The sequence below is a fragment of the Ischnura elegans genome, chromosome 3 (genome assembly GCF_921293095.1).
Source record: "Ischnura elegans chromosome 3, ioIscEleg1.1, whole genome shotgun sequence".
Classification (NCBI taxonomy): domain Eukaryota; kingdom Metazoa; phylum Arthropoda; class Insecta; order Odonata; family Coenagrionidae; genus Ischnura; species Ischnura elegans.
In genome coordinates, this window is record NC_060248.1 from 27,638,233 (window position 1) to 27,664,808 (window position 26,576).

The window sequence follows — 26,576 nt, forward strand, 5'->3', positions numbered from 1 at the left end:
TCAAACAAAATTTTCAAATGAATTTATAATGATCCGTTATAGACTACCCTGCTCAGATAATTAAATACATTAACGCCTTCAATAATGAAACCCATAATTTAATGGACAATAGGATCGATATTGCATGCCTACCAATATGGTGTATTTTTCCAATGAAAAGAAAGGGATACGCTCTTTAACACTCGGCGATCTGCTGGGAAAAACACTATTTTACATTTTTGTAGAATTAATATTTGCAACAAAGCGTTTCCTAAAGTAATCATTAAATCAGTAATATACGCCGACCTTGTTTGCCATGTAGAAAAATTTCAATTATTATAGCCACTGATATAGCCACAACAAGTTCACGGTCACTCCGTAATTGCCACAAAAAAACACGGAAGGTCGTGAAAATGTTTTGCTTTAACTAAAAATCAACCATCTTAAAATCAACTCTTGGCTTAACTTACAAATCGTCCCAACAAATATTCCTTAGGAAATAATCCTAAAGCGCCGTGGATAGAAGGTCGGTACATCTCATTCCAAAAGAATAATTTTATTATTGTGTCCTCCTTAAATTATGAGATATAGATGGTATCGCGAGTAAAAACCAACTTAGCGTAACATGACTTAATATGAACTCTATCAATTCATGACATACTCATTAAAACACATCAAAAACCATTTTTCAATCGTGCATCAATCATTAAATGGATTTTACACGACTTAAGATAGTTTAAACGTCTCAATTTATAGAAAGAAATCTGCCTTGCTACCGGTTAATTTCTAAAGGTATTTGATCGTTTCTAGTCGAATGACTAGACTAGATCAAGTTACGCCATTTAAAGTTGCTATGAACCAACATGAGCTAATACTTGAGTTTTTCAACTCCATGGTTATGCCAAGTTACGTTAAGGTTTTGTGAGCATGACTTAAGCATATCGTGTTCTTGAGGCAATAGAAGAAGAAACGAAAGTGCAACAGATGTAAAACTCGAAGACTATCCAATTTCATTTCAGGTAGATATATCTGCAAGTATGGGTATATGTGCGCTAGTGTATGACAGTCTCTTCAACTATAATTTAACAATAAAAATAAACAGAAATCATAAATCAATAACTCTGAGGCAACATACTGCCACACCACAAGAAAATAACAAATGGATGGATGGGAGTTGCCCACACGCCCTGCATCAACATGACCCCGAATTCAAAAGTACATCGAGGGATTCAGAACGAAAAGAAACAATAGAAAGGACACCGCGGACAGGTAATAATATAAAAACTAGCGTGATAAAAAAGTATTATAATGGTGGATCACTTACCCGCATTACTGTCGTAATAAGCTGCAAACAGGCAGGGCGTGAAAGGAGTCAGTACATGTGATGGAGACATCGAGAAAAAAATTGGCCAAGAGTTAGCAGGGAGAAATTAAAAAGTAAAACTGAATCATAAGCACAAAAAGAATATACAGAAATAAAGATAAATCGATTCGAACTTTTTATGTTTCATAGCGATAAAAATAATGAGATAACACTTTATCACTGGCTGTGAACAATGGGGATAAATACGAAAGACCTCGTTCACAATCTGATACACACTTCACGTGGTAGAACATGAGAGAGCATAAATATTTGACACATATATTGCTATTCTTATCACACAAAACGACTCGTGGTTAATGGAAGGAAAAACATACAGCGAAGAAAATTACTCCGATGCCTGATCGAAGAAAGAAATCTGCAAGAGGCTGAAGCCTCCAGAAAGGAAACATTACGTGGCGGACGATTCCCAACACCAGACAAAATACTACGACAGAGTTAGTAGAGATTTAAGAGTCGTGGACAAATACAATAAAGTCATTAATGATAAACTTAGGAACCTGGCAATTTATCCAGGAAAAACACACGGAAGGATCCAGGGAGTCAAAAATGTTAATTTTTCCAAGTTCTACAAGATTAAACCTACCAAACCTACACGAGAACTCGTGTAAAATGAAAACTAGAAAACTCTAAAGACACACAGAGAGGTTATACAGGAGAATGTTGAGGCAAATAAAAGGCTGTATAAAACGAGAGACGAAATGAAGACGCCAACTTGTGTCACACAACCAATGATACATCAAAAAACCCTCTATAACTCTCAAGCTTCTTCAGGTATTATGCCAATCAAGTAATTGAAATCTTCTCCAATTTAACATTGGATTAGGATTCTTATCGCTCCACCTATTTCTCTATTCCACCTAAGATGGAACGAAATAACTATGGAAACTGGAGAATTGAGTCTGAAAAGACAATTTCAACGAAAAGAGTAAGATTTCATCATGTTAAACCTCGGCTATAAATCATGCCGTAGGCAACTAAAGGGTGATACAGTCACGGAAAATGATCATTTTACTACGACAAATGCGTAAAACTCTGATTTATAAAGGAACTACCCACGGAAAAATGACAGTTACCGTGTACAATTAAGTGAAATCATAAATTCACTTTCCCCGTGATCGTTATAAATAGGTACTAATCTCTTACAAGGAAAAAGTATACTAGAGCCTAAAATCTGAGCGGATTGGTTGGGAAAATGTTTATCTCAAGTACAGGAGAAAAATTAATCTCCCAACTTAATTCTGCAGCCATATTATACAATGACATAAATGGATAGAGGAAATATTACCATAGGCAATCATTTTATGATTTAGTGGTATTACCACGATACACCATCATGCTTTTTAATCCCCGTTGAGATCAATTCCGCTGGCACACTAATCTATCGATTCAAGCTGAAACAATCTCATCATGTATTGCTCTGGCAAGAAATTCGACCCCAGACAAATGTGAGGACACAGCTGGGGAAAAACGACTTTTTTTTGCGCGTTGTCAGTTATCATAATAAAGTTGAAGGACAGAAACATTTACTCGCGAACGCGATACCAATCTGTTGGAGGAGTGCAGCTGGAAGCCGAGTGCCTAGTCAAGGGCTACTACATCGTGGTCTCGGGTGAGGGGGCGAGAAGGCGGTGGAAGGTGCAGGTGCCGGTTGGTGGCGGGTGCAGCAGGCGGGGGAGGTCACGGGAGACAGGCACGCGGGCGACAGGATGCGGAAGGGGGTGTGGTCGTGTCGTTCACGGCCGTACCACCAGAGGCCGGGCGAGGACGACTCGAGAAAGAAATTATCAAAGCAAATGGATGTTAATTACTCTCCCAACCAGTGGCCTCATCCATCCAAGAAAATGGGCCCCTATCTTCCCCTTAACAAAAGGTTTCACACAATCCACTTTTCTTGCAATAAATTTACTGATACCTCCTCTCAACCACAGACTCCGAGGACGCCAGCTCCGCCGCTGAAATATTACCCTAACCCACACCGGTGGTAACCGTAGATCGGCGGTTACGAGCAATTCCAGAGAAAGAATCAGCCTGATAAGTGGATGATTTTATACATGGACAAAGGCATAAAACGTCGAAAGGGATAGAAACCTCACGTTGCAAATCGAAAATTTTACTTACACAGTGTATGGTTTCAAAATCTAATGTCATGGTTCACCAGCATTAAGTGACATTGCTTAGGTTCATCAGAATTAAGTTTCATTTTCAGACCATGTTAATGACATAAACACCAGAAACCCAGATCTTGCTATGCCCGAAATTAATGGTTTATATGTGTAACTGGTATCGTACCTGACCGCAAATCGTGGTTCGAGTCCTAGTAGTTTTATTGCCTCGCTTATCTTCTTTAGTTGCTTACAACTTCATTCACGTCCGCGTGAATACTAAATGAGTCCATTTTTTATGAAGTACCTCATTAACGTCACATAATGCTTCGCTAGTATTGGAGGGGTAAACCTGCCCATACCAAACCATTCCCGATGGTACAAACGATCACTCATCCGTCCTATTCATATAATTTAACAACTTCTTTTCTTCACATTTCTCCCATTTTTTCCTAGTACAAATATTGGAACCCCTACAAACCTCACGAACACTTGCAAATCAACCAACCCCACCGAGGAGGCAATTAAGGGAAAGAAGGGGAGGGGAACATAACAACGAGCATTATCACGCTAAAAGATGACATGACACAAATTGTGAGAATTCCTCCCTTCACCCTCCCATCCGTCCCCCTGTAAAAAAAAAACTCACCCCACTGTCCTCCCGTTCACACTGCCCAACGGGTAGTTTTTAACGACTAGTAATTGGTCATCGCAGTGGGATGTTTTATACAAGCGCGCGCTGCCCGGATTAAAAGGCAGACAGGGGAGCGGGAAAGAAAGAGAGACAGAGAAATGGATTTGGATGTTCCATTCGCATCCCTCCCCTTCTCATATTAAGCTGCGCCCGTCGCTCCTCCGTTTATGATTGCTTCCAAGGGATTTACGCTCGCGCCCCCTTTAATGGCTGCTAAGGACGGAAATAAAGCGGCGACGCGGAGATAACGAACGCAGACAAATGATTTGCGAGGAAGGGTTGGGAGGGAAATCATTTCGGAAAAAAAAGACGGACGAAAAACAAAAGAGGAAGCGCGCGCGCGACGATCCAACCGGGGAAGCCACCACAAGAGGGGCAGAGGACGAAGGGAAAGAGGGGTGCGGCGTGAACTTGCACGTGACGTCACTCGGCGCGAAAAGGGTCGGTACTTCAACAAACCAGAGGGAAAGAGAGGGTAAAGAGGGGGTTGACAGATAAGGGAATAGGGTGATATATACGCACACATCAGACCCGGGATCGCTTGCTTTCTCCCCTCTGGGCCCACTCTTTGCGGAACCATATAACCGAAGCTCTCGGAATTAGGCAAATGGGGTACATTCATCCGGTCGTATAAAGAAGGGGTTGAAAAAAAGTGGGGGGTCAAAAAAAAATAATAATCTTCCGTGCAGTGAAGGAAATTGATCACTTAAAAAAAATAAAGGCATGGAGAGATTAATTCGAGGTTATGACACCAATTAGGATGTTCATTAGAAACTCCGACGGCTAGGGAGAAAGGGAGAGAGACAAATTCTTATGACAATCAATTTTAAAAAAAGAAAAGGAATCCGCGGAAACTCACTCTTGATTTTCCCACTCGGCGATAAAACGGACATTCTGCAATTTTTCAAATAGAAGCCTTTATTACGGGTCGCTCCACGAGAAAGCGCATGAAGGAAACTAAAATAATGCATCCAAATTGAGAAAGCCACCACAACGTGACTAGATTATGGAATACATATACATGAAAAGGATATAGAATAACGTACAATGCTGTCTCGGTGGAGATGTGACAAAACAGTTTTCAATCATTTAAGATTAAAAATCTAAAAAGGATGAAAAATTAAGGACCGGAGAACGTTCAGAGGCCTCGATCGACCACTACATACACTTGCAGTTCATTTTTGAATTTAGTACTTAACCAAAATTATGTTTTTTTTTCCAACGAGCCGAAAATTTGGAGGACAGAGGATGAGAAAAAACGGGCGATAAAGGCCCCATTGTGTCCAAGAGACGGCCGCATCACTCAAAAGGCTTGGTGGGGGGGGGGGGAGGCCGATTCTTTTTTTTCCACGTCAGAGGGCGCAAGGGGTGGGGGGAGACAAGACCACGTCAGCCTTCCGGACTATGCGTGCTCCTGACGTTTTCGGCAAAAGGTTACACCGGACACATCTCGGACTATTAATCTTCCTCCCCCCCCCCCCCCCCGACTTCTGCGCCGCGAAGACGACGGAGGCCAGTCAAACTAACGAGTTAACCCCCTTTCCAAAAACGTCAGGGCCACGCAAACTGACCGAACGCCCACTAAAACCCCTCGTCTCCTACCCTCCGAACACCTCCACCCAACTAGGCAACCGTGAATGCAGTCTGCGCGGGCCGATATACACAGAAAGGCTCGGAGCCAACAAGCTCCCTGAAGAGAAGGGAGGAGACGGCTGGCTGTTCGCCCCCCCCTCATCTAACTGCTGCCCGTGGCAACCGGGGACAAAAAAGGGACGAAGCCTCACGCCGTTGTCACCAGGGTATCCACGCAAGCCAAAATATAAAACTCGAGCATAATTTTAATTATTCAAGGCTATTATTATTAAAGTAAATATTCTACTGGAAAAAATGGATTTACAAGCTATTCACCCCGCTTGGCCCCATACTCTAATTGAACGTCACACTTCCCGGCTCCCTTCCACTGTATCTAACTACTTCAGTCCTTCCTTTACACAGCATATACTTTTTTCTTCAGAAGATTCTCCAACGGTTTTAAGCCTCCCTTCTCAGATTAGTACCCGCCCTATCCCAACCCTCTTGTTTTCTCCGTATCTCTTCCAGAAGTTTCATCCCCTCGCCCAAACTATCTAGTATTTCGTCGTCACTCTCTGCCCGATTAACCTTCTCCATCATCCTACATATCCACATTTCGAACGCCTCCAGCTTTAAATCATACTATTTCATCAGCTTTAAAATTTTTACGCACCGTGAAGCGCCACACTCTAGATTAGAGTCTTCACTAATATTTTCCTCACACTCCTACATGAACATCCTCTCATCAGCTTTTTCGTATCCGTAAACACATCCTTCGCTAACGCATTTTCTCTCCGGGTAATTCGCGGGAAATTCATCAATTCAACTTATTCAACAACTCACGAATTATTCCCGGAAATTGAGGTTTTGAAGGGTCCACAAGGAACACCCTGACCACGATATACAGTGCGAGTGTTTTGGAGGGAGGAGGACTACGAAGGGAAATTTAAAAAATCGGCGACAACAATGATGCGAGTACTCAGCCGGCAAGGAGGGAGGCACAAGAGGGGAGGGGGGCAAAGAGGTTTCGCGCTGAAGCAATGTGCTTCCCGGAAACGGAAATGTGTATTCCTCTGCGCCGGGGGAATGGGGGATGTTGCGCGGTTGACACCGTGTTCATCTGCCGACGACGCTCAAATATCCACCGCGGAAGGAGACGGTTTTGTGCGCGCTCCCAAGGAGCGCCTTGTGCGAGGAAGTTCGTCTCTTCCGCTGAGGAACTCGCAAAATGTCAAGAAGATTACATCAAAAGGGCACAAGCAAGAAAGAGGGAGTCACAGTTACGTCGTTTTAAATCAAGGACTCATGAATGGAAAACCACGTGATCATCGACTAATAAGATTGGAGGAAAGCAAGTGGAAAGATGACACAAGCACTTAACATCCACCAATTCCAACAAAATGGGGTCATACTGCGTGTTTCCATCTCTACTATCAAGCTAATCTTCACTTATGCACCTAATTCACAGACATAGAACAAAAAGAATGGACTTAAATTGGCATAGGAGGCTCTCTACGAACAAAGAAATTGTTGTAGGCCAAAACAAGCATAAATATTCAGTAAAGCCTCGTAAAACGGTTGGTGTAGTGTCACGTGATATAATATAGAAGTGTGTAACCTGAGAATGAACGATGTGAACATCTGTTAAAGGGATGCACATGGAGAAAATGGATTAGGTGCGATGGACTAAGAGGAATGAAACTAAATATTCAAGAAATCGTGGGAAAGACAAGAGGTTTTTCGAAGGCATTTCAGGAAAGAATAAATAAATGAGAAATAAAGCTACTCCGAAGTTCCTAATAGAGGGAAGCATTTTACTTGGTTAGGAGCGTATCTTCAGCTTCTATAAAAGAATCCCTGAATACAAGAATTATTTGGTTATATAAGATACTCCAACCCACATTTTCACCCATAATACTAAGCAGATTACGTTTAATAACCATTAATAACCGCATAAAAAATTGCCTCGTTTTCTGACGTGCCACTCGCACAAAACGCGGAATCTTGCATTTCTCTCTCCACAGGCCCTTCGAAGCTTTTCCCGTTCCCCTTTCCTCCGTTAAACCCTTCGTCCCGCACCCCCGCCTCCGAGCAAACTCCTCCAAATCCCGCCACTTCAACTTTTAAAGACAGCGACGCGAGAGGGAGGAAGCCACTCTGCGGAGCGTATCCCCCTCGGCGTCCCTTCCGCCAACCCCCGCCTCTCCACCTAACAGCAGCCAGTCCCCGCAGAGAAGCCCTCCCGGAGACGAAATATGCCTTTTCGCACACGAAGACGAGAGGCAAGCAAGCGAACGAGCGGAGGAAGAACTTGGAGATGCGCAAAGGAGTGAGGAAAGACGGAGGGAGAGAAGAATAACCGACAACAGCAGCGAGGGAAAATTCGCGGAGGATTTTCTTTCAGACGAAAAGCAGGGAGGGGTGAGGAGACGAGTGGAAAGATTCCCTTTCACGTCCTCACTTTATACACATGGACTACATATATTTTTCAACTTCCAAACAATACAGCATCAACGAGCGGCAATTTCCACCGTCGAAAATGGAGTGTGATTATGCGAATGAGATCTGGAGCACGATCAAGGACAATTGCCCACGAATTGCGCCGGGCGTAAAATGCGCACCTTAATTCGGAAGGAGAGAAAAAAAAAATCCTTCAGCACGACAAAATTGAGCGAAGTAATACACGAAGTGACCGTATTTCGTGGTCTTGCACATGCATAAAGGGAAACGTAATATAGAATCCGCTATATTCCCCGTTTACCCGTTGACGTTTAATTAAACCGAAAGAAAAATTGGGCATAAACTAATGCTTACATTTTATTTTTAAATGCATGAACTTCTACCAACTCCAACAAAAGGTATTCAATTATTACCAAAAGCAGGAATCTCTATTGTCAACGTTTTGGCAATAATTATATAACTTGCTACCGCTATTTCTCCTCCCTTATCGGCCTCGAGAATGAAAACTAAGATACATCGAGGAATGTAGCGAGATAACACCGAAGGCGGCACCCTTAAACAATACCCATCCCTTTTAACCCGCATAGCCCCACAAACACTTGGAAAACTCGCCCGTGATACACCCTGGAGTCAAACAAAAACACGATAACTCAAGGAATTATCCTTCGAGCGCAACGCCCTAATTGTTAAATGTAGAGCATTAAGGTCCAAGTGCTGAGCTAACCGCATGCAGGTACACCTGAGCTTCACGGCAGAGGAGACGAAGTTTTGCAGAGCCCTCAACGGAAGGGCTTTCTCCCATCCAACGGCATCATCGTCGCCCGAAGCGAACATGGTCCACAGACTGATCCCCTTGGCTTCACTTAGCTCGCCTTAAACTCTCATAATGATCTCGTTTACAACTTTTTCATTACCACATTCTGATCCACGATTCAAAAGTCAACGGCTAAAGTAGGGAATTCTACCGTAGACCGTGATATGCAGAGGAACACACTGACTACAATTGAAGATTATATTTGAGAAATCCTACTTCAGTTACTGAGCGCTTATTTTTTCAAAGAAATACATTTTTACTTCTCTTACCTAGGTGGTAACCTTCGACCTCTAACACCTCACTCTCTTAATTTATTTTATACGACGATAATGTCCCGCATACACACTCCTTCCATCATTCGATGTAAAAAGCTCAATTTCATCTTACATCTTCCAAACTTCGCGAAGTTAAGACAAAAATATTCCGATTTGCCGATTTCATGAGTTGAGTTTTGATATCACGTTAGAATAAAAGATACCCGTATGACCTCCACGCACTTGAGAATTTTATGATGATTCCCCTAAAGCATGCTGTTTCGCCGGAGTTTGCCTTAAACCTAAAACTAACATCCCGGTTTCCCAGTCTTCAAAGATCGCGAGTTGAAAGGTCGCATGCACCTGATGACTCGACCCGCTGCCCAACGTCCATTTGGTGCACTGAGAACGATACGCTATGGGCGCATCCGGTCGTATGCATCCACACCATTTGACTCCGGAAGTGCTCATAAAAGGCGTGACGAACGACGGGCTCAGAACAACACTCACACGAGTCATTGCAGCCGAGAAAAACGAATGATAAAAAAAATAAACAAGTAAAAAAAAAAGACTATTGAACTCGAAAAAATTACTATTGCACACGCTTTGCAACTACCGATCCAAGAATAAGGTCTGGTTCAGAATAAAACTAAGCCATAGGAATCTGTCAAATTTATAAGAGCGGACACCAATTGAGACTTAATTAAATAAGGCATTTCAATATTACCACTGACTTTATTTTCTAACGACGCGTTATGATGTTACAACAACATTCTCAAGTTGTAGAAACGAAACTCGTCGCGCGAAAAAAATCAGCGAGAATACACCAATGTCTTGTTTAGCTAATTTTAATAACTTTCACCACATCGTGTCACACATCATACAAGACTAAGTAAGAAGTCAAGAGAAATATTTTCGAATTAGGGTGGTTTTACAGGTAATCCATTGGGTAAAGAAGGGTCACTTAAAACTTGAAACATACGAACGAAAATCAGCCGCAAAAGCCCTCATTCTCACAATGTAATTACTTCTTCAGTTTGGCATCAGGCATTTCGCGTACTAGTCAGTCCATTCATGACAATGTTCTCTCACTACTCAGTCATCTTTCCCGAAACTCTGCTCTCCGCAGCGGTTTACAATATATCCTCTCCCATTAATGCACACTCCATCAATACCCCGTATACCCGCGAAGAGTTCCCTCACACATCATGTCTTGCATTCCCTCGCTCCTTTACCCCTCTCCATCCATCTTACCTTCTCAATTATTTTGCGCACCCACACCTCGATCGACTCCATCCTATTCTCATCCTCCTTCCTCAGCGTAAACAATTCCGTCCCACTACACTCCAAGGTAGATTATTCTCTAGCCGATTCTTTACGTTATTTCACGGCCAACCTCTAATCAACTCTTCCCTATTCAAAAACACCTGCTTTTCCAACGGGTTTATCTTCCCGATCTCCTCTCCTCACTGCGTTAGGCAGCGGATTCAAAAAGAGAGGAATAAGGGCATAATGGAGTATAGAGCGGGCGATGGTGGTTACGGCGGGAAAAGGGGGAGTATGAATAACAAGGGATGCTGCGCTCTCCTCGGGGGTAAACAAGCAGGAAGAGAGCATCCTCAATACGCCTGCCTTCCCCCACTTCCTCCCCTCACTCCCCCCTAAACTCCAGCCCCGCCTCCACGCCACGTCCCACTCGCAATACCTTACACGAGTTTCCAAAGTTTAGGCTCCATTTCCCACTCCCGAGACCACCCCGGTTTTAACTCCTCCAGGACACCTATAGCCCCAGACCCGGCAAAACTAGCCAACTTTAAAACGTATATGCATATGGAGAGTTGCTCCTCCTGTTTCTCGCATGACTTCGGGCCCATGCTGGCAGTCCCGAGGCGGAAAAGGGCCCCTTAAAATGTGTAGCCCCCCATCATCCTCCTCCTCCTCCGCATACTACTCCTTTCCTTTTGACCCAGCCCCCATAATGCCAGGCAAAGCCTTCTCCCACTCTCCCCTTGGCCAAATATCTCTACTAGCCACTCCGTCTCTCCTCTTTCTGCTTGCGGGTCGAGGGCATTTACACCGCCATTGCTCGAAAGAGCTTCCCCTCTTATTTTTCAATTCGCAGGACAGAAAGCACTCGCCACTTTTTGACGCGAAGTTTCCTCTTCACAGGATTACGGTGAGGTGTAAATCTATTCCGCAAACAGGATGAGACGCATGGTGGAAAAGCTCTTAAAGAGACTCGAGGAGGAATTGAAAAGGAGGAGGGGAAAAAAAGGATTCACTATCTCCATTTCAAATTCAATCCGTCATCCGAGATGAATCCGTCTTCATATATCTAAGAGATAATCTCAAACACTGAGAACTAAGTTCCCTAGAGGCGAAATATGAGGATCATAAAGGCAAAATGGACCACAAGGCTCCTTCTTGAACTATAACTCCAAAGCCGTTTCACTGTATCTGATTTAGTATTCCTTTACATTTCGTTCCAGGGATTTTTACAGCGGTGGCAAACGTAGAAATAAATCTGTACGACAGCTGAGGAAATGGATGCTCAAGCATTGCAAAGCTAGTGCAAAGAGATGAAGGGAATACCGCTAAATTATATGGCTTTAATGTTGCATTCATAAATGATATAACTGAGTAAATCTTGGATTGAGTATCGTTTATTATACTTCTCATGCAGAAAAGCTGAGTAAAAGGCCGTTAAATTGCTTATAATAACTATCCAAATTAAACAAACCTCGTTTAAGGTAAAACTTGAGCAAGAAAAATGCGATAAGCGCAGGTCTCTCAAATAACCAAGATATGGACCTAAAAATGGTGCGGCCCACACATTATCATATCAGACCCAATTCAAAGAGCACAGCGGCTTACGTTTTAACGCCGCGTCCCGAGCTAGATTAACAGGATTATAAAGAAAGGCGTAAAACCCTCGGCGCAAAAGGAAAAAGGAGCTGAAGTTGTAAAACCAAAAAAGGCACATGCACTTCCCGTGGTCCTTTTTTTTACTGACCGGGTAGTCCGAATAACTCCTTTAATAAAACACGCAAATTCAACTGAATAAGATATTCCGCCGTCTCCACAGATTCCTGAATCTTCCACGATCCTCCCCAACACACACTCTCTCTCTCTCTCAACCCCTACAACCGTTCTCATGTTACAACCCACATAATAGAACTTCTTCCCACCCTCTCATCTCCACTTCCCCAGTCATGCACAGCCCTCTCTTCTTCTTCCCCATTTTATACGCCCCCCCCCCCCTCAAACTATCCCTCCACCGTTTCTCAATCTTCCACTCCGCTCCCGCCCATCTTCTGCAGCCACCCCCAGCCGTGGCCGGCCCTACCTCGAGGCGACCGCAGCCAACAGCTGTTGGGGAAGGAGGGTATGGCGCACACGGCTGCCCGGGAAAGGGTCCGCTTCGCTCGGGGAGAAGTTGAGAGTGCGAAGAACGGGAATGACTGGAAAACCTTGAGAGAGAGAGCGTGGGGAAATTCGGTTCAATCCTTTCGCTCGCGCCAACCCTTTCCGTCCCCACATTAAGGGGAGCGCTCCGGAATCTTCACGCCGAGGAGTGAAAGCGGAAGGGGAGAGGCGAATGCAATGCCTTCTTCACATACCCCTCTACGCAGTTATGCTTTCTTCATGTACACACGCGGGCAGCATCAGCGCCTCTGCCGGCATCGGCCGTAGGCTATTTTCATATAACCGGTAACTAGCTTGAATTCGGATGCGATATGAAAAATATGATTTTCTGTTTTCTGCCAGTTGATTGGCGTGGGACATTTTAAAAATTACCCTGGTAACGCATAAAATCGTTTCAGGCTTAATTTTGTGGAATAATGCTATGATTAACACACATATGGTAATTTCCATACTATTTTATGTAACACTTAACGACCGACCATGGTTTCGACACTTTGTGTCATTTCAAAATTCGACATGGTTTCGACACTTTTTGGAAATTACCATTTGTGTTTTAATCATGGATCAGGCCTACACCTTTTCAAGATATCCATAAATCCTATTATTTTACTTCCCTTTTACGCTAACCCACCTTTCTTCCTTGTAACACTGCTTTTAACATCTCCTTCCCGCTATCGCTCAATTAAAACTTTCTGTCTCCCGGGTAACTCATCCAGAAAATCTCATCCTGATACCTTAGCATAAAAGGTTTTATACGGCAGTGGTAACATCAGCATGAAAGTGAGAGTGTACTTTTATAAACACTGAAACTTACAGTCTGCAGCCATTTTCCCTCTTCTAAAGTTCGCCACTGGGCATAAAGTCAAAGCTTCCGTGGACGGTTTTGTCAACGAGTGTGAAAATTGCTTAATCGGAAGTTACTTAGGGACAGCTACAAACGTTTTGAACGCATTGCCCAAAGAGCCCAAACTCGCCGACCATACTAGATTGGGCCAGCTCTAAAAGTATCCCTATGATGTACCAGAATACCCTTTCTTGAGCGAGTCAAAAATGATTGACGGCGTAACATTCCATCTGACTACCAGTGAGTTGCAGTTGAAGTGCACTAAAAAGGGTCTCTGAAATATCTCCGCCATCGCCGGGATTCGGACCTGGACCATCAAGGACCACCGCACCCATTCGATTCCCATTATTATTGGGTCGGCGGTCGGACTGGGGGAGGGCCGACCGACGGGCCCAGTCGCTTTCGACGAGCGACAGGCCTACACACCCTCCCTCAACTTGGCCCCGACTGCGTTGCTCCCGACAGAAGGGTGCTTTGATCGCAACATGAGTAGCGTGTTTAAGGGTTTGGAGAAGAGAGTGGAGATGGAGATGACACATGAGAGTGAGAGAGAGGGCGGGATTAACAAAAAATTCTCTTTCCATGCAGACAATGGCGAGGGAGGCTCCCTCTGCTGCCACGGCATCCTCACCAACCATCATCCCCCCCCCCCCCCCTACCTCGCCCAAGTTTTCCAGAAAGCGGGACGATGACTGGAATATCCAATAATTGCCACCGCCGCCGCATGGGGAGCTCGGAGCGGCCGCTACGAATCCCTTCTTTGGCGACCGCGGGGATGAGCAAGGCGAAGATATGAGCGCGCTGCCGGGAGGGGGTGGTGCACGAGGCGAAAAGCACTGCCGCGTTCCTCCGCGTAATCAGGCGCACCACAAAAGGAGACTTGCACAAGGGCGGCGGGGAGGAGTGGGAGAATGCGATAATGAATTCGAAAAGAATAATAATTCCATATCGTACAATGAAGAGAATGGGCTGTAAAAATAGAGGAGGAACAGGGTCACGGGTGGAAATAATAATAATAATATATTCCTCACGCTCCCTTTTTCGCTCGATTCGAGGAGCAAAATTCATCCGCTGTCTTTTGGGCGCACAGCGATTTGTTTCGCGCATGGCCGCCAGGGATTGGATGCAAAATTCGCCACAATGCTTTTTCCGCTCCGACTTGATTTTTAAAGGGTTCTCTCCCTTCGAGATTTACACACAAAAAATGGTCTAGCTGTCGCATGTTTTACTGAGAGGGGAGAATGCAAGAGTCACTAATTACATGGTAAAAGAGAAAACTACGGAACATTTGGAAAATGACAGCTTTCGAGGTAGGATAATACGGGCTAAACGACTCATTTCAAGTATCTTGAACTGAATTGAATTCAAAAAGAGAAAAATGTTCAGAATAGGTGGCAAAGCAAAATTTAGGCTTTAAGTATTAATTTCGCCGAATAGTCGACCCTCATATTCAATAAAAATGAAAGAGGGCTTACTAATTTCTCAAGTACGAAATTAAAATGCATTAAATTGATTTACTGCTTAAATAATCGAAAATTGCCGTTAATTTTTTTCAGAGTGTATACTACCATCCAATTTTTTCAGTGTTTATTAACTCATACATAGAATTGTTTGGAAACTGCACGTATTATTACAGAAACGCCAGCGAGTTTATGCGCGAGACTAAAACAAATGATTCAGTATCCTCAGCGGTTACAAAAAAACCAAGGCTAAATCTGATTTCTCGTTATGAAAACTGTAGCTCGGGTATAAACCAGATACTGTCAGGTGTGACAGTAAAGTAGTTCCTTCACCTCAACGTTATTGAACCAGGCGTACTTTCTCCATCCTTACATGTATGCTACACGCACGTCAAATACGAAACGCGAGGTAGTAGGCTACACGGGATCAACCGAGGAGAAAAGATGGGAAGGTGACGTGTGACAACAGGCATGAATTCTCCAATGCCAAGGAATAAATATCACCATAGGTTAATTTCGAAGGAAAGATAGGTAGTAGCGCAATATTTTTTGAATGTCATGGCAACATTATAATATTTGACTTGGCCCCCACTTTTACTCGCATTCTCCGGCGTTAAGAAAAGGAATGGATTAAAAAAGAATTGATAACGGATGACTTAATCCTCAGAAATTCAGCCCTCATTTTTTCACAATGCTATATTTAAAGTCTTCAGTAGATTTTTGACTGAATTAAAAAAAATATTTCTTTCGTTTATCTGGGAATAACTTTGATTCGATACCCTATTTTAATCTTAAGTTATTTCACCGACAGAGATGTGTTTGATACGAACGCGAGACATTTTTTTTAACAACCTCCCGTCTGACTCATTTAATTTCCTTATCATTTAATTTCCTTCTTCAGTTCCGCATATGCCCCATAATTCTTCACTCTATCCACGGACCCAGTCTCCTTTTTCTCTTGCATCTAACCTTCTTTCCCTTCATCGTTTACCCAATATTTTTATCGGAAAATCCAGGTTTTCAGCATCAAATTGCCCTTCAGAACAGGATTCACATTCCTGATGGCTTAAACTACCTCCAACTGGGTGATTTTTGATCATAAAACTTAACACAATTTCTTTGGATGAAAATTGAAATACAAGTACACTTTCAAAGATAACGTGAGATAGTAAAGGAAGAAATTGCGCATACGCATGAACGGGAATGAACTAAATAAAACTTTTCTTACCGTCCACTTTATTATCTTCGCATAAATTAACTATGCCTTTCGATGATCGATTAGATACTTATATGATACATAAAATGAGTATATAATTGATGCAAGCAGTATCTGGTACACCTGATGATGAGGATATGCATCGAATCGTAGAGGTAATTTTCGCTACGATAAAAAAAGTGGATAGAACGAAAAAGTTTCATTTAATACGCCGCTTTTCCACACCTCGCCAAATACAGTTGACCTTATCCTAAACGGTGGATTGACCGGAGAGGAACCGAAATAGCCGCTGACTCCATCGACAGCTTTTCCACGGCTCATCGTTTTCGAATAAACCACGCAGCGGGGGGGAAGGGGGGTCAAAACCTGTCGCGAATTCACGCGCCGCCCGTCGTAAATATGCTTCGAGCACAGCACACTGTTCGATCGGGTGAACCCACACGTTGGGTCGCAATACATGCGTATGAAGGGGGGGGGGCGGAATTGGCCGAAACGGAAACTGGGAGGGAGAGAAGGGAGAAATGGGGCAAAGGTCAAGGAGGAGGAGGAGAGTTTAAAATGGGCCAGCCACGTTGAACTGCATTATCCCCTCGCACACAGGCACATATATGAAATGAGACAAAGAGGAAATGGAGGATGACGGAGATGGAATCGTCATATCGGGACGAAGGGAAGTGGAAAGGGTTGATGGAGAGAGAGAGAGAGAGGGAATTGTGTTCCGCGGTGGCACAGCTTATTGGCGTTTCCGAAGCACGAGAACCGCGCGCCGGCAATAAAACTCAATCGAGTCGCCGGACGCAGGCAGGGAGAGAGAGAGAGAGAACAACTTGGGCTATCACTTTCCAATCAACGTGCGCTAGACAGTTTTGACACGTGGTCGATACGGGACGTGATCGAGTGATTAATTCGATTTCCGTGCCGCATTTGAAGTCGCGCGCGAAGGGAACATTGCGCGTGGTGAGGGGGAGGAGGGAGCATATTAACGAGGGGTTGATAAAAGCTCCCCCTACCCTAATATTTGACTCTTTAAATTGGATTCCGGGAGAAGGGGTAGGGGTAAGGGCCGGCCTGCCTGCCTCTCGTGACAGATACCGATAACAATGAAGAGGGACAGGAGAGAGAGAGAGAAATAGGGGGGAGGAAAAAGTGTCTGTGTACCCGCATTCTAATAGCACTTCTGTTTCCCTTCATCCGCGAGACGAAGTGAGACGGGTGGGAAGAGCGCATTGGTGCGGGGGAGATAACTAACTTTCAGCAAACGGAGAGAAGAGTATAAGAGTATACCGGCTTCGCGTTATTTACCCAGAGCCGAAGAAAAAGAGGGAAGCAGAGAATTTTTGGTGAAGTGCTGTGTAACGAAAATCTGCACTTTTTCGTAAAATATATATTCATTACGATCCCAGATGATGATACGAACGATATGGGGAATTTTTCGAATTCATTAAAATTATTACAAAAATTTAAATAGACTTTGGGTACACAGGCTTCGTGAATTAAATATAAATGTGGAACCCATATTTCACTTTACTCTGTTGGAGATAAAATCTTAAAATTTGGCGGAAATTGTTTTCACATTTATCATAAATATAATGGTACCAATAGCAAATTAAATATTTCATTAATATGAGGGCTTTCTACGAAATGATGACGAAACCTACGGGATAATGAAGGATAGAACGATGCCAATATTACAGTGAAACAGCCAAATGCCGAAATCTCTTTGATATCACGCAATTAATAACAATAAATTTTATCATTATTATGAAAAAGTAGGAAATTGTTTTAGATAAGTCGAGATGTAGAAGCTGATTGAGCGTGAATCACCGAGCAATAAACAACAAAAAAGATATTTCCATCAATAAGAAATAACGCAACGACAACAATGTGCATTGCTTTCATATCTCTTCAGGGCTCATAGCAAGTGGTCTTGACAAGAAAGCGAGGCAAAGAGAGATATGTTTATTAATATAAGTACCGGGGAGGAAGAGAATAACTCACTTGGGGTATGTAAAGGTACGAAAGAGATTGCTATCATATCTAACAGCTTGCAAGACGATCAAATTGCAAACACATCAGAGAAACAATAAAGATATAGAAAAAAACTTGCTGAGGTTAATTTTAAAAGGAGATGGATTTATTAAGGAGGTATTGGAAGGATAGATGAAAAGAAAGGGCACAAGAGGTACGCGAAGAAACTAAATGGCGCACGATTTGGAAGAAAAGACAGCATCCGCGGAAATGAAGGCACACTGAGGACCTGAGGCTACTGAGGACCTGCCATAAACAGTAGACCACCTGGAGATGATAACACAAAAATCTCTCATTAACGGTGAAAAGCGTGACAAGAATGCTAAGACATTTTTGAGTCCGGATAATTTGATTGGAAGACAGCAACTATTCGGGGAATTATTTTTGTTATTTTGGAAAGGACTACGGAGGACAGGTGCCAAGTCCGCTGCACTCGTCGGAGGCGAAAACGAGGGCGTCAAACAAACCGACCGACGAGCCGACCACACACACACGGCAGACGGCGAGTCGAAAGAAAGCAATAAGGTCCGAACAAAAGGAGCGAAGGGAAACAAAAAGCTCCCTTCGCAACGGGGCAACGCTCACATCTCCCGCACCAGCAAGCAGTCCCCAGTGTGTGTCGAAATAAACTCGCCGGAGCGCACGCGGGCGGAGGAGCAACAAGGGGTTCGCTAAAAAAAAAAAAAAAAAAAAAAAGACAAGTTCCGTGAACATAAAAAAATGATAGAAAAAAAAAGGAGAGGAATGAGGAGTAAGTGTCGGCGGCAGGCAGGCAGGCAGGCAAGCAGCAGCAGCGCACTCCCTCGCCCAACCAACACACTAAACCCTCCCACACACGACGCCCGCTTGCTGCGATTCCTCATGCCGCGGAAAACAACGAGGCCGGATGGAAAAAAGTGACGGCCGAAGGTGAGCGCGAGGAAATTCCATCGCCCGGTGGCGTTTCTTGCGCGCCCCTCCATTGCATTGAGGAGCACATGTTGCATCCGCTTCATACACGCACACTAACGAGAGAGACTACGACCCCTCAAAAAACCTCCCCGAACGATTGTGGCGCATTTCCTACGTGACCCATCTCCAGCCCTCACACTTCCCACCTCGCTACCACACGGCGAACATGGCCTATTATCAAGATGAAGGATTATAGCGATATTTTTTTGGAAAACCCTGGCCAGGAAACCCACAGAGATTTGAGAGCGGATAGCATTTTGTAAAGTGGCAATTGGGAGGATTATTTTCGTTTTTCTTGTTAAGGTTTCATTAATTTTTATTACTTTTTAAAGATGATTGGAAAATACTCAGTATAATTCTCATAACTTATACTATCTGCATTTATTCCACTTAAATACTTAAAACACACTTCCCGACCTACTGTGGCGCATTTCCTACGTGACCTACATCGACACCCTCATACTCTCCACCCAGCTACCACGCGACAAGGATAACCATTACTCAAATTTAAGGTTTGGGGCGATACTTTTTGGGAAGCAAGGCAATGATGACCAACACAGATTTGAGTCCGAAAAATTTGACTGGAAGGGAGCGATTCGGGGAATTATTTTCTTTATTTTATAAATGATTCGTTATTATTTTTTTAATCAATGAAAAATAATTTGTAATGCTCACTTACATAATTGAACTAATTACACTAAATTATTATTTTACATACTCCCTGAAAAACCTTTCCGGCCGATTGCAGCTCATTTCCTGCGTGACCCGTCCTATCTCCATCGTCATATTAATTACAACTGGCAACGACTACTTCCAAGATGATTGAGGCGATACTTTACATGTGGTCATTTATTTCATATTAAACATCATTAAAAATACTTCTCACGTGCAATTCGACTAATTCAATTTTCAATATCAATTTTCAGTCTGGATGTATTCCACGACTTCATTCCAGTCCTTATGTTTCGAAAATTATTTGGCCTTCTAATGACTGATAGAAATATCACTGCATTTGCTAGATTCTATTAGATCTCACGCGTCATAGCTGATAACAGAATTACTCACGTTGACCACGACAGTGTCTCCGAGCAAACACATTTTCGGAGTACCCCAAGCAGAAAGCTTTTTTTATTACCGTTTTCAACTATGAAATTTTTACAATTTTAGGTCATTTAATTCATTTAAAACTACAGATTGAGAGAGTTTTGGAACGCAAATACCACAAACGTACCAGACCCATTATTCCTATAGGTTTTATTAACTCACGAATAACCTATTCCAGCAACGAAACTTTGGAACGGAATTTTATCGCAACAATTAGTAGCAGTCCATAATATTCCTCTAACTGCATACTTTCCGCCATAATTAACATCATCACCCTGAGTGTTTCCTACCTAAAGGGCGCCCAGAAGAAGCAGATATAGAAGCCGTGACACAAAGACCAAGTGCAAAAACGCGCCGTCACATACGTCTCCTCGATAAAAGACTACAGAAGTCCAACACGCCATCGCAATGGCCACAATTTTGCCGCATCACTCGAAAAGAACGAATCCAAAGCCACATATTTTCGGAATGGTTATCCTGGAATCGCCTCTCACACCTCGCTGTCGACGTCACACGCCTCATTCCCACCACTGATTCTCTTTCGCGGGCTCGCACCTTCAGTCAAGGCCCGCCCGGTGACAATCATTACGGCTAGGCACGTCTACTCCTCCCCCAAAAGCACCCCCATTCCACGTCAAATGCGACAAAAATATCTCAATTGTCTCGGCGGCTGGGGCCCGCGTGACGTCTGTCAGAAGGTGGACTGGTGGATTTCCGAAAGAATTGACTGAAGAGAGAGAGAGAGAGAAGAGGGTGGGAGGGAAGTGGAAAGTGGAGCGGGGTAAAATTTGTCGCAGACGCGAAGGGGTAACCCATACACCTCCCTGAACCCCACCTCCCCCACCCCTTGGGTGCCAGACATAAAATCCTTTTATTTTCGCCCCCTCCCACGTACATGAGGAATTTATTTGATGAGAACGGAGGACAGGATAGCCCTCGAGACGTACGAAATGAGGGAATGGAGTAGAATGGAAGAGATGAGGAAGGAGAGAAATAGGAACGACGAAGTGCTACGCATTAAGGGCGAGAAGAAGACAACTATGGATGATGAGATACGGTGGAGTCAGGGGATTTGGATGGGGCGAGTTCTTAGCAGGGGGAGAGGGAATGTTAATAACTGTGTAAGAAGGGAGAATTTTGGGGAAAAATAGTTTATGGATAGAGTTAATGGAAACGGAAATTGAAAAAACACAGTTAATCATCACCACTCATGGAATTCCAAGGGGGCACCTGCTATGGTTATTTTGCTCTTAAGTTGGAGGAAAGGGCAGTGGACTTAGTTGGGAGGGTAGCGGACTGAAGGGTGAGACTTGAGAGCTCTTTTTATCAAGGGGCAAGCAATGATATTCAGCCATCACTTTTTTAGTATGAGAGTAATTACTGGCACTGGAAAACATAGGCAAATGTAAGAAAAAAATGAGAGTGAACTCGGCGAATAAGACCGAGTATTACCTCCGCTTCTCACGAGGCGCGAAAGCGCAGATACATGAGTAGTAACCTAGGCCATCCGGTGATTACTACCGTCATACAACAAGTTATAACTGTGAACAGGACACAAAGGAACAAATTCTAAGAAGCGGATAGCCCGGGGTGATTCGCAATATGCTCAATTGAAATCTACCCCCATCGGTAGAAAGACTTAGATGATAAAAAAGGCATACGAGTTTCACTCAATTCCACTCACTCCTGCTCCATCCAAGCCTCAAACGCGACCACCTCACTCCTCCGTCTAAAACCCTTCCATTTCTCCGCGTTCATTCGCGGGTACCCTCATCACCTCGCCGATTTACAAATGGCGAGCGGTTATCAGCCCCTAAATAAAACTCTCTGGTTCGCTGGAGTTTCTCCGCAACCGTAAGAGTCTCGCTGCGGAACGGTGACCGACCGAGCGCCAGTAATTTGGGTTGCCGTCAATTTTTGGAGGCGTAAACCTCATGCGCAGCGATCATTATGGAGCCATTTGAAGGCCGGATAAAGCGGGGAGTCCATTTATTCCCGTGGACGCGATTTCGGCAGGGAATCGAGGGGAGACTAAACGGAGGAGCATGGAAAACTCAAGGATGAGTTAAGAGGAAGAGAAAGAAGAATGAACGGCTCCAAAGGTGAGGAAAGAAGAGAACTTTGATGGAAGCTCTTCTACTTGCGAAACTTATAGAGAGAGAGAGAGAGGGAGAGATGATTGAAGCGGTAGTAGTCATTAAAATATTAGTAAATTAGACTAATTTAGAACATGTATACGATCGCATACGTGACCATTAAAATTGTGCCACAATTTGGAAATCTACAAACAGAAAGAACAAAGTTAGGGATTATTTCAACATATAAACGTCAGAGTCACCAATATTCCCTTCGAATGGTACATCATTGGTACACCCACAAATGGTTAGTCCATGACAGCCTTACTATAAATCACCACTTTGATAGTGAAAAAATATCTCATAGAAATAACTTCTGGAAATATATGATACTGGGTATCTAAACTTCAGTCAAGAGTGTAGCACTATTACATAGAGTCAAAGCAAGTCTTCATGGAGTGGTAAAGAATCGCAATGCTTGACAATGTCAAGAAGATAACCAGTTGGTGTAAAACAGACGATCTGAATACAAATCAAAATACTATATCCTCAAATATTAATGAAAATGAAACAAACCAACCAAAACAATACTCTCGTCGCGTTTGAGTTTTCACAAGAAATAAGGAAGAGAGAGGGAGTTCGCCCTCGCAGGCAACTACGAGAGATGACGATAGGAATGGACGACGAGGATAAATGTTCAAGAGACTGCACACAGACGAAAACAGTAAGCTGGAAACACGAACAAGGCGGCGTTTGAAAGCGGGGGATTTTTAAGCGTGAACAGTAACGAAAGGAAGCTGAACAACAAGGCAACTAGTGGTACATATGTATATATAAAAGCAATTTATGTTTCCAATTACACATACATCCTCATAAGACACTAAATTAAATTCACACAGCACAGTGGGATGCATTTCTATTGACAAGCTAATGATGACCTCACCTTGGAGGCGACGTCATTCCGTCATAGTTTCAACAAACAAGTGCACACAAAAGACATAATAGTGGCCAAAAAGCACCATTTTCCTCCTCGATCATCAGAAAGAAAAAAAGAACAAATCCTCGCGATTGAGACACTAATACATACTCATCAGTAGTCACAAACACAAAAAAGTACTATCAGAATGGAGGAGAACTGGAAATACATTTCATCATCATCACTCATGGCATTTCAAGGGGGCACATGCTAGGATTATTTTGTAAGTTGGAGGAATAGGAGCAACTGAGGGACTAGTTGCAAGGTCGGCTGGTTAGAGGGAGAGACTTGAGCGATCTTGTATCAAGGGAACCGGCAACGATATTCAGCCATCAATTTTTTTAATTGTGAGAGTAATTAGCAAGACGACTGGCACCCGCAAAAATAGGCATATGTGAGAGAACAATGCGAGCACATTCAGCAATATGAGACGGGAAATGCCTCTGCTTCTCAGGTGGCGCGAAAGCGCAAGTACGCGAGTAGTTACCTTGGCCATCCGAAGTTACTACAGTCATTTATTTGATATGGTTGAATGGATTCCCAGTAAACTGACACAGCACAAAACATAGCTAAGAGATGTGCAGGAAAACACATTGAAAACACTCACACGGATATATCTATATGATTTGAGACACCTGACATAGAACACAGAGAAGATAATAAGATATACATGCAGTTTTTCAAACTGGGACCATCACCGGCATATTGCCACACGACATTTAAGAAAAGTAACCAGTTTCAAAGATTGGTGCTCAACAGACTTTCAAAACATTGACAATGTGTACGACACCGATTGCAGACGGCACATTAAGCATTTGTTTTACATCATAGAGCTAAACAATACTAAAAATACCTCATGAAAACTTAAGTTATACCCCAAAAGCAGTGGTTGCAAAGGGCTGATGGTTCAAGAAAAGGGACTGTGGGGAATGCGTCTTAAGTTTACCATGTGCCTAGATCCACATAGGGAAAAAAGAAGTGAGCGATGGCTGATACTCTCACGTTAATTTTACACACACAACTGCATCTGCATCATAAGAAAGGCATAAATACCACTTAGTGGTATGGACAGCATAATGACATGAATGAGAATGGATTTCAAACACTGAAAAACACACCAAATAGCACGATATCGGACGGCGAGTTTGAGATCCCAAGTACTAACTTGTGATAAAAGAAGTGAATAATGATACTAACGGTAACGCCTATGCTAGCGAAAAGTCTGTAACTGTTGAGTGACCAGGAAAAAGGTTAAAATTCTTTTCAGAACGATCAAAAGTTAACCAATATTTTTTTAAATATTGATTAACTTTTTAAAATATTGATTAACTTTTGAGACTATTCTTAAAACAATCAAGCAGCCTATAATTCACGCGAAATGAAATTTGATATTAGTCTGAAAACATTTATTGGTGGTAATTTTTAACATTACCACTAGGGTTTTTTACACTTAGTCTAACACCAAAACTATTTTTTTATTATTTGGCAAACACATTGAATGGTATCTATAAAAATACTAGAAATAAGAAAAGTGACATGAAATACTTCGATGCTCAAGTCCTAACGTAGGGCCCGAATATTTTCCAACATCTAATAACGTCCACACTTCAATTCCATCAGTTCTAATTAACAATGGAAACTTATAAGCCCGCTCTATGCAGTAAGGCATAAGCTTCACTCATGACAGGATGACGAAGCTAGAGCTGCAACATTATTCAACGGCGGATTTACACGCACTCACGGCTGCGCGGGCAAACTTTGACAAATCAATAAATTTCCCGACAAGCTGGTGATAAACTGAAGTCCTGGAGGCCAGGTAATGAGATCGGGAGGTTGATGAGGAATGCGAGCGCCAGATTCCGAAGCGGAGTAGTGATAGGCGCGCAGGCTGCCAACGCAGGCAAACCGCTCCCCTGGCCAAATTAGCAAAGCCCTCTCCGATGGAATCAACGGCTTCATTTGGAATTTAAATGCCATCGCAAACACCGAATGATAAAGCTGTAACTTTCCACACACACAATTGTACTGCAAGGTTTCTATATTAGACACACGTCATTGACAGGAATGGGACAGAATCGGCGTCTTATGCAATAAATGGTACCTTAATGTAGAAGAGAGGGAGTAGAAGTGGAAAGATCTCTAAAAGGGGAGGGAATTAGGACATTTTTACTTCTCAGCTCGAGGAAGAGCAAAGCACAGAAAGCATTGAAACTACATTAAGAATTTTAAGTTTTCAGAAAGAAAAATGATGAGGGTGCAATATTTCTAGGGCAAAACCATTTAACAACATACGGCCAAATGCCTTAAAAGCTGAAAGACAACTCATCTCAACTTTATGCAAATTTGTTCGATGAAACGGTTATCGTCAAGCGTCGAGTAAATAAACTCAGTATAAATTGACACTTCCATATTTTTGCATGAAATTAAATTCAAAAGCAATGGAATTTGACGATGCTAGCCGGAGTAGTTTAACTGAGTATTCAACAACGAAGCCAGTGAGTACAATAAAGTGTGAGGAAAGTTACGCAATTCCATCATTCATTACATTCTTAAGATCCAAAAGTTTAAAACTCCTCCCATTAGTTTTGCTATCATTAAATACGCCGAGCCGAGCCTATGCTAAGCCGAGATCCAAAGGAATATCGAGCAATTGTAAAATCTAAATTCAGTGGTAAAGATCTCAAACCTCGCCGTTTGGTAAGCGTGCTGCAATCGAGAGTGATAGAGAGACCGAAAAACAGAAGAAGGCGGTAGGGTGGAGAGATGAGGAATGCATCCTCTCTCCTTTGAATGATGGACACACACCAGCGGCCGTGTGATCTTTCTTACCTTCATTCTTGGGCGCGGGCGGTTTGCGGGTGGCCCAGTTGGTGCGAATGCTGCGACTCCCCAGCCACTGGCCGTTCATCGCCGCTATGGCGCTCTCCGCCTCCTGCAACAAGCAGAAAAAGAAGACATGAAATTAAATGCGAAAATAATTTTTTTGCACGACTTCACCGTTACAAAATTATAAAGGCCCGTGGCTCCATTCCCGGTAGATGTGAAATTTTTTCTACGTATTTTCGGCCATCATTTATTCTCCATGATAAAAAGATATGAAAAGATAATATGAAAAAGGCAAATATAATAAAAAACTTATCGGCATATACCTAGAGATATGAATCTGAAGCGGCGAAGTTAGCAGGGGTTTGGAAGTGAAAAACCGACACACTAGATAGAAAAATATGTTTCCCATGG

The 26,576-nt window shown here is 43.1% G+C and overlaps 1 protein-coding gene across 6 annotated transcripts in view; it reads right to left on the reverse strand.

Annotated features, from left to right (window-relative positions):
* Window positions 1–26,576, reverse strand: part of LOC124155599 (nucleolysin TIAR-like) — a 684,526-nt gene that overhangs the window by 24,910 nt on the left and 633,040 nt on the right. For 4 of the 6 annotated variants that reach the window (XM_046529560.1, XM_046529558.1, XM_046529562.1 and 1 more), the window contains exons 4-5: window positions 26,169–26,271; window positions 1,304–1,324 (exon numbers count right to left, since the gene is read on the reverse strand). In XM_046529560.1, the coding sequence (XP_046385516.1) occupies window positions 1,304–1,324; window positions 26,169–26,271 (124 nt within the window). The remainder of the gene's footprint in view (window positions 1–1,303; window positions 1,325–26,168; window positions 26,272–26,576) is intronic. The other 2 variants (XM_046529563.1, XM_046529559.1) reach the window with 1 other exon arrangement.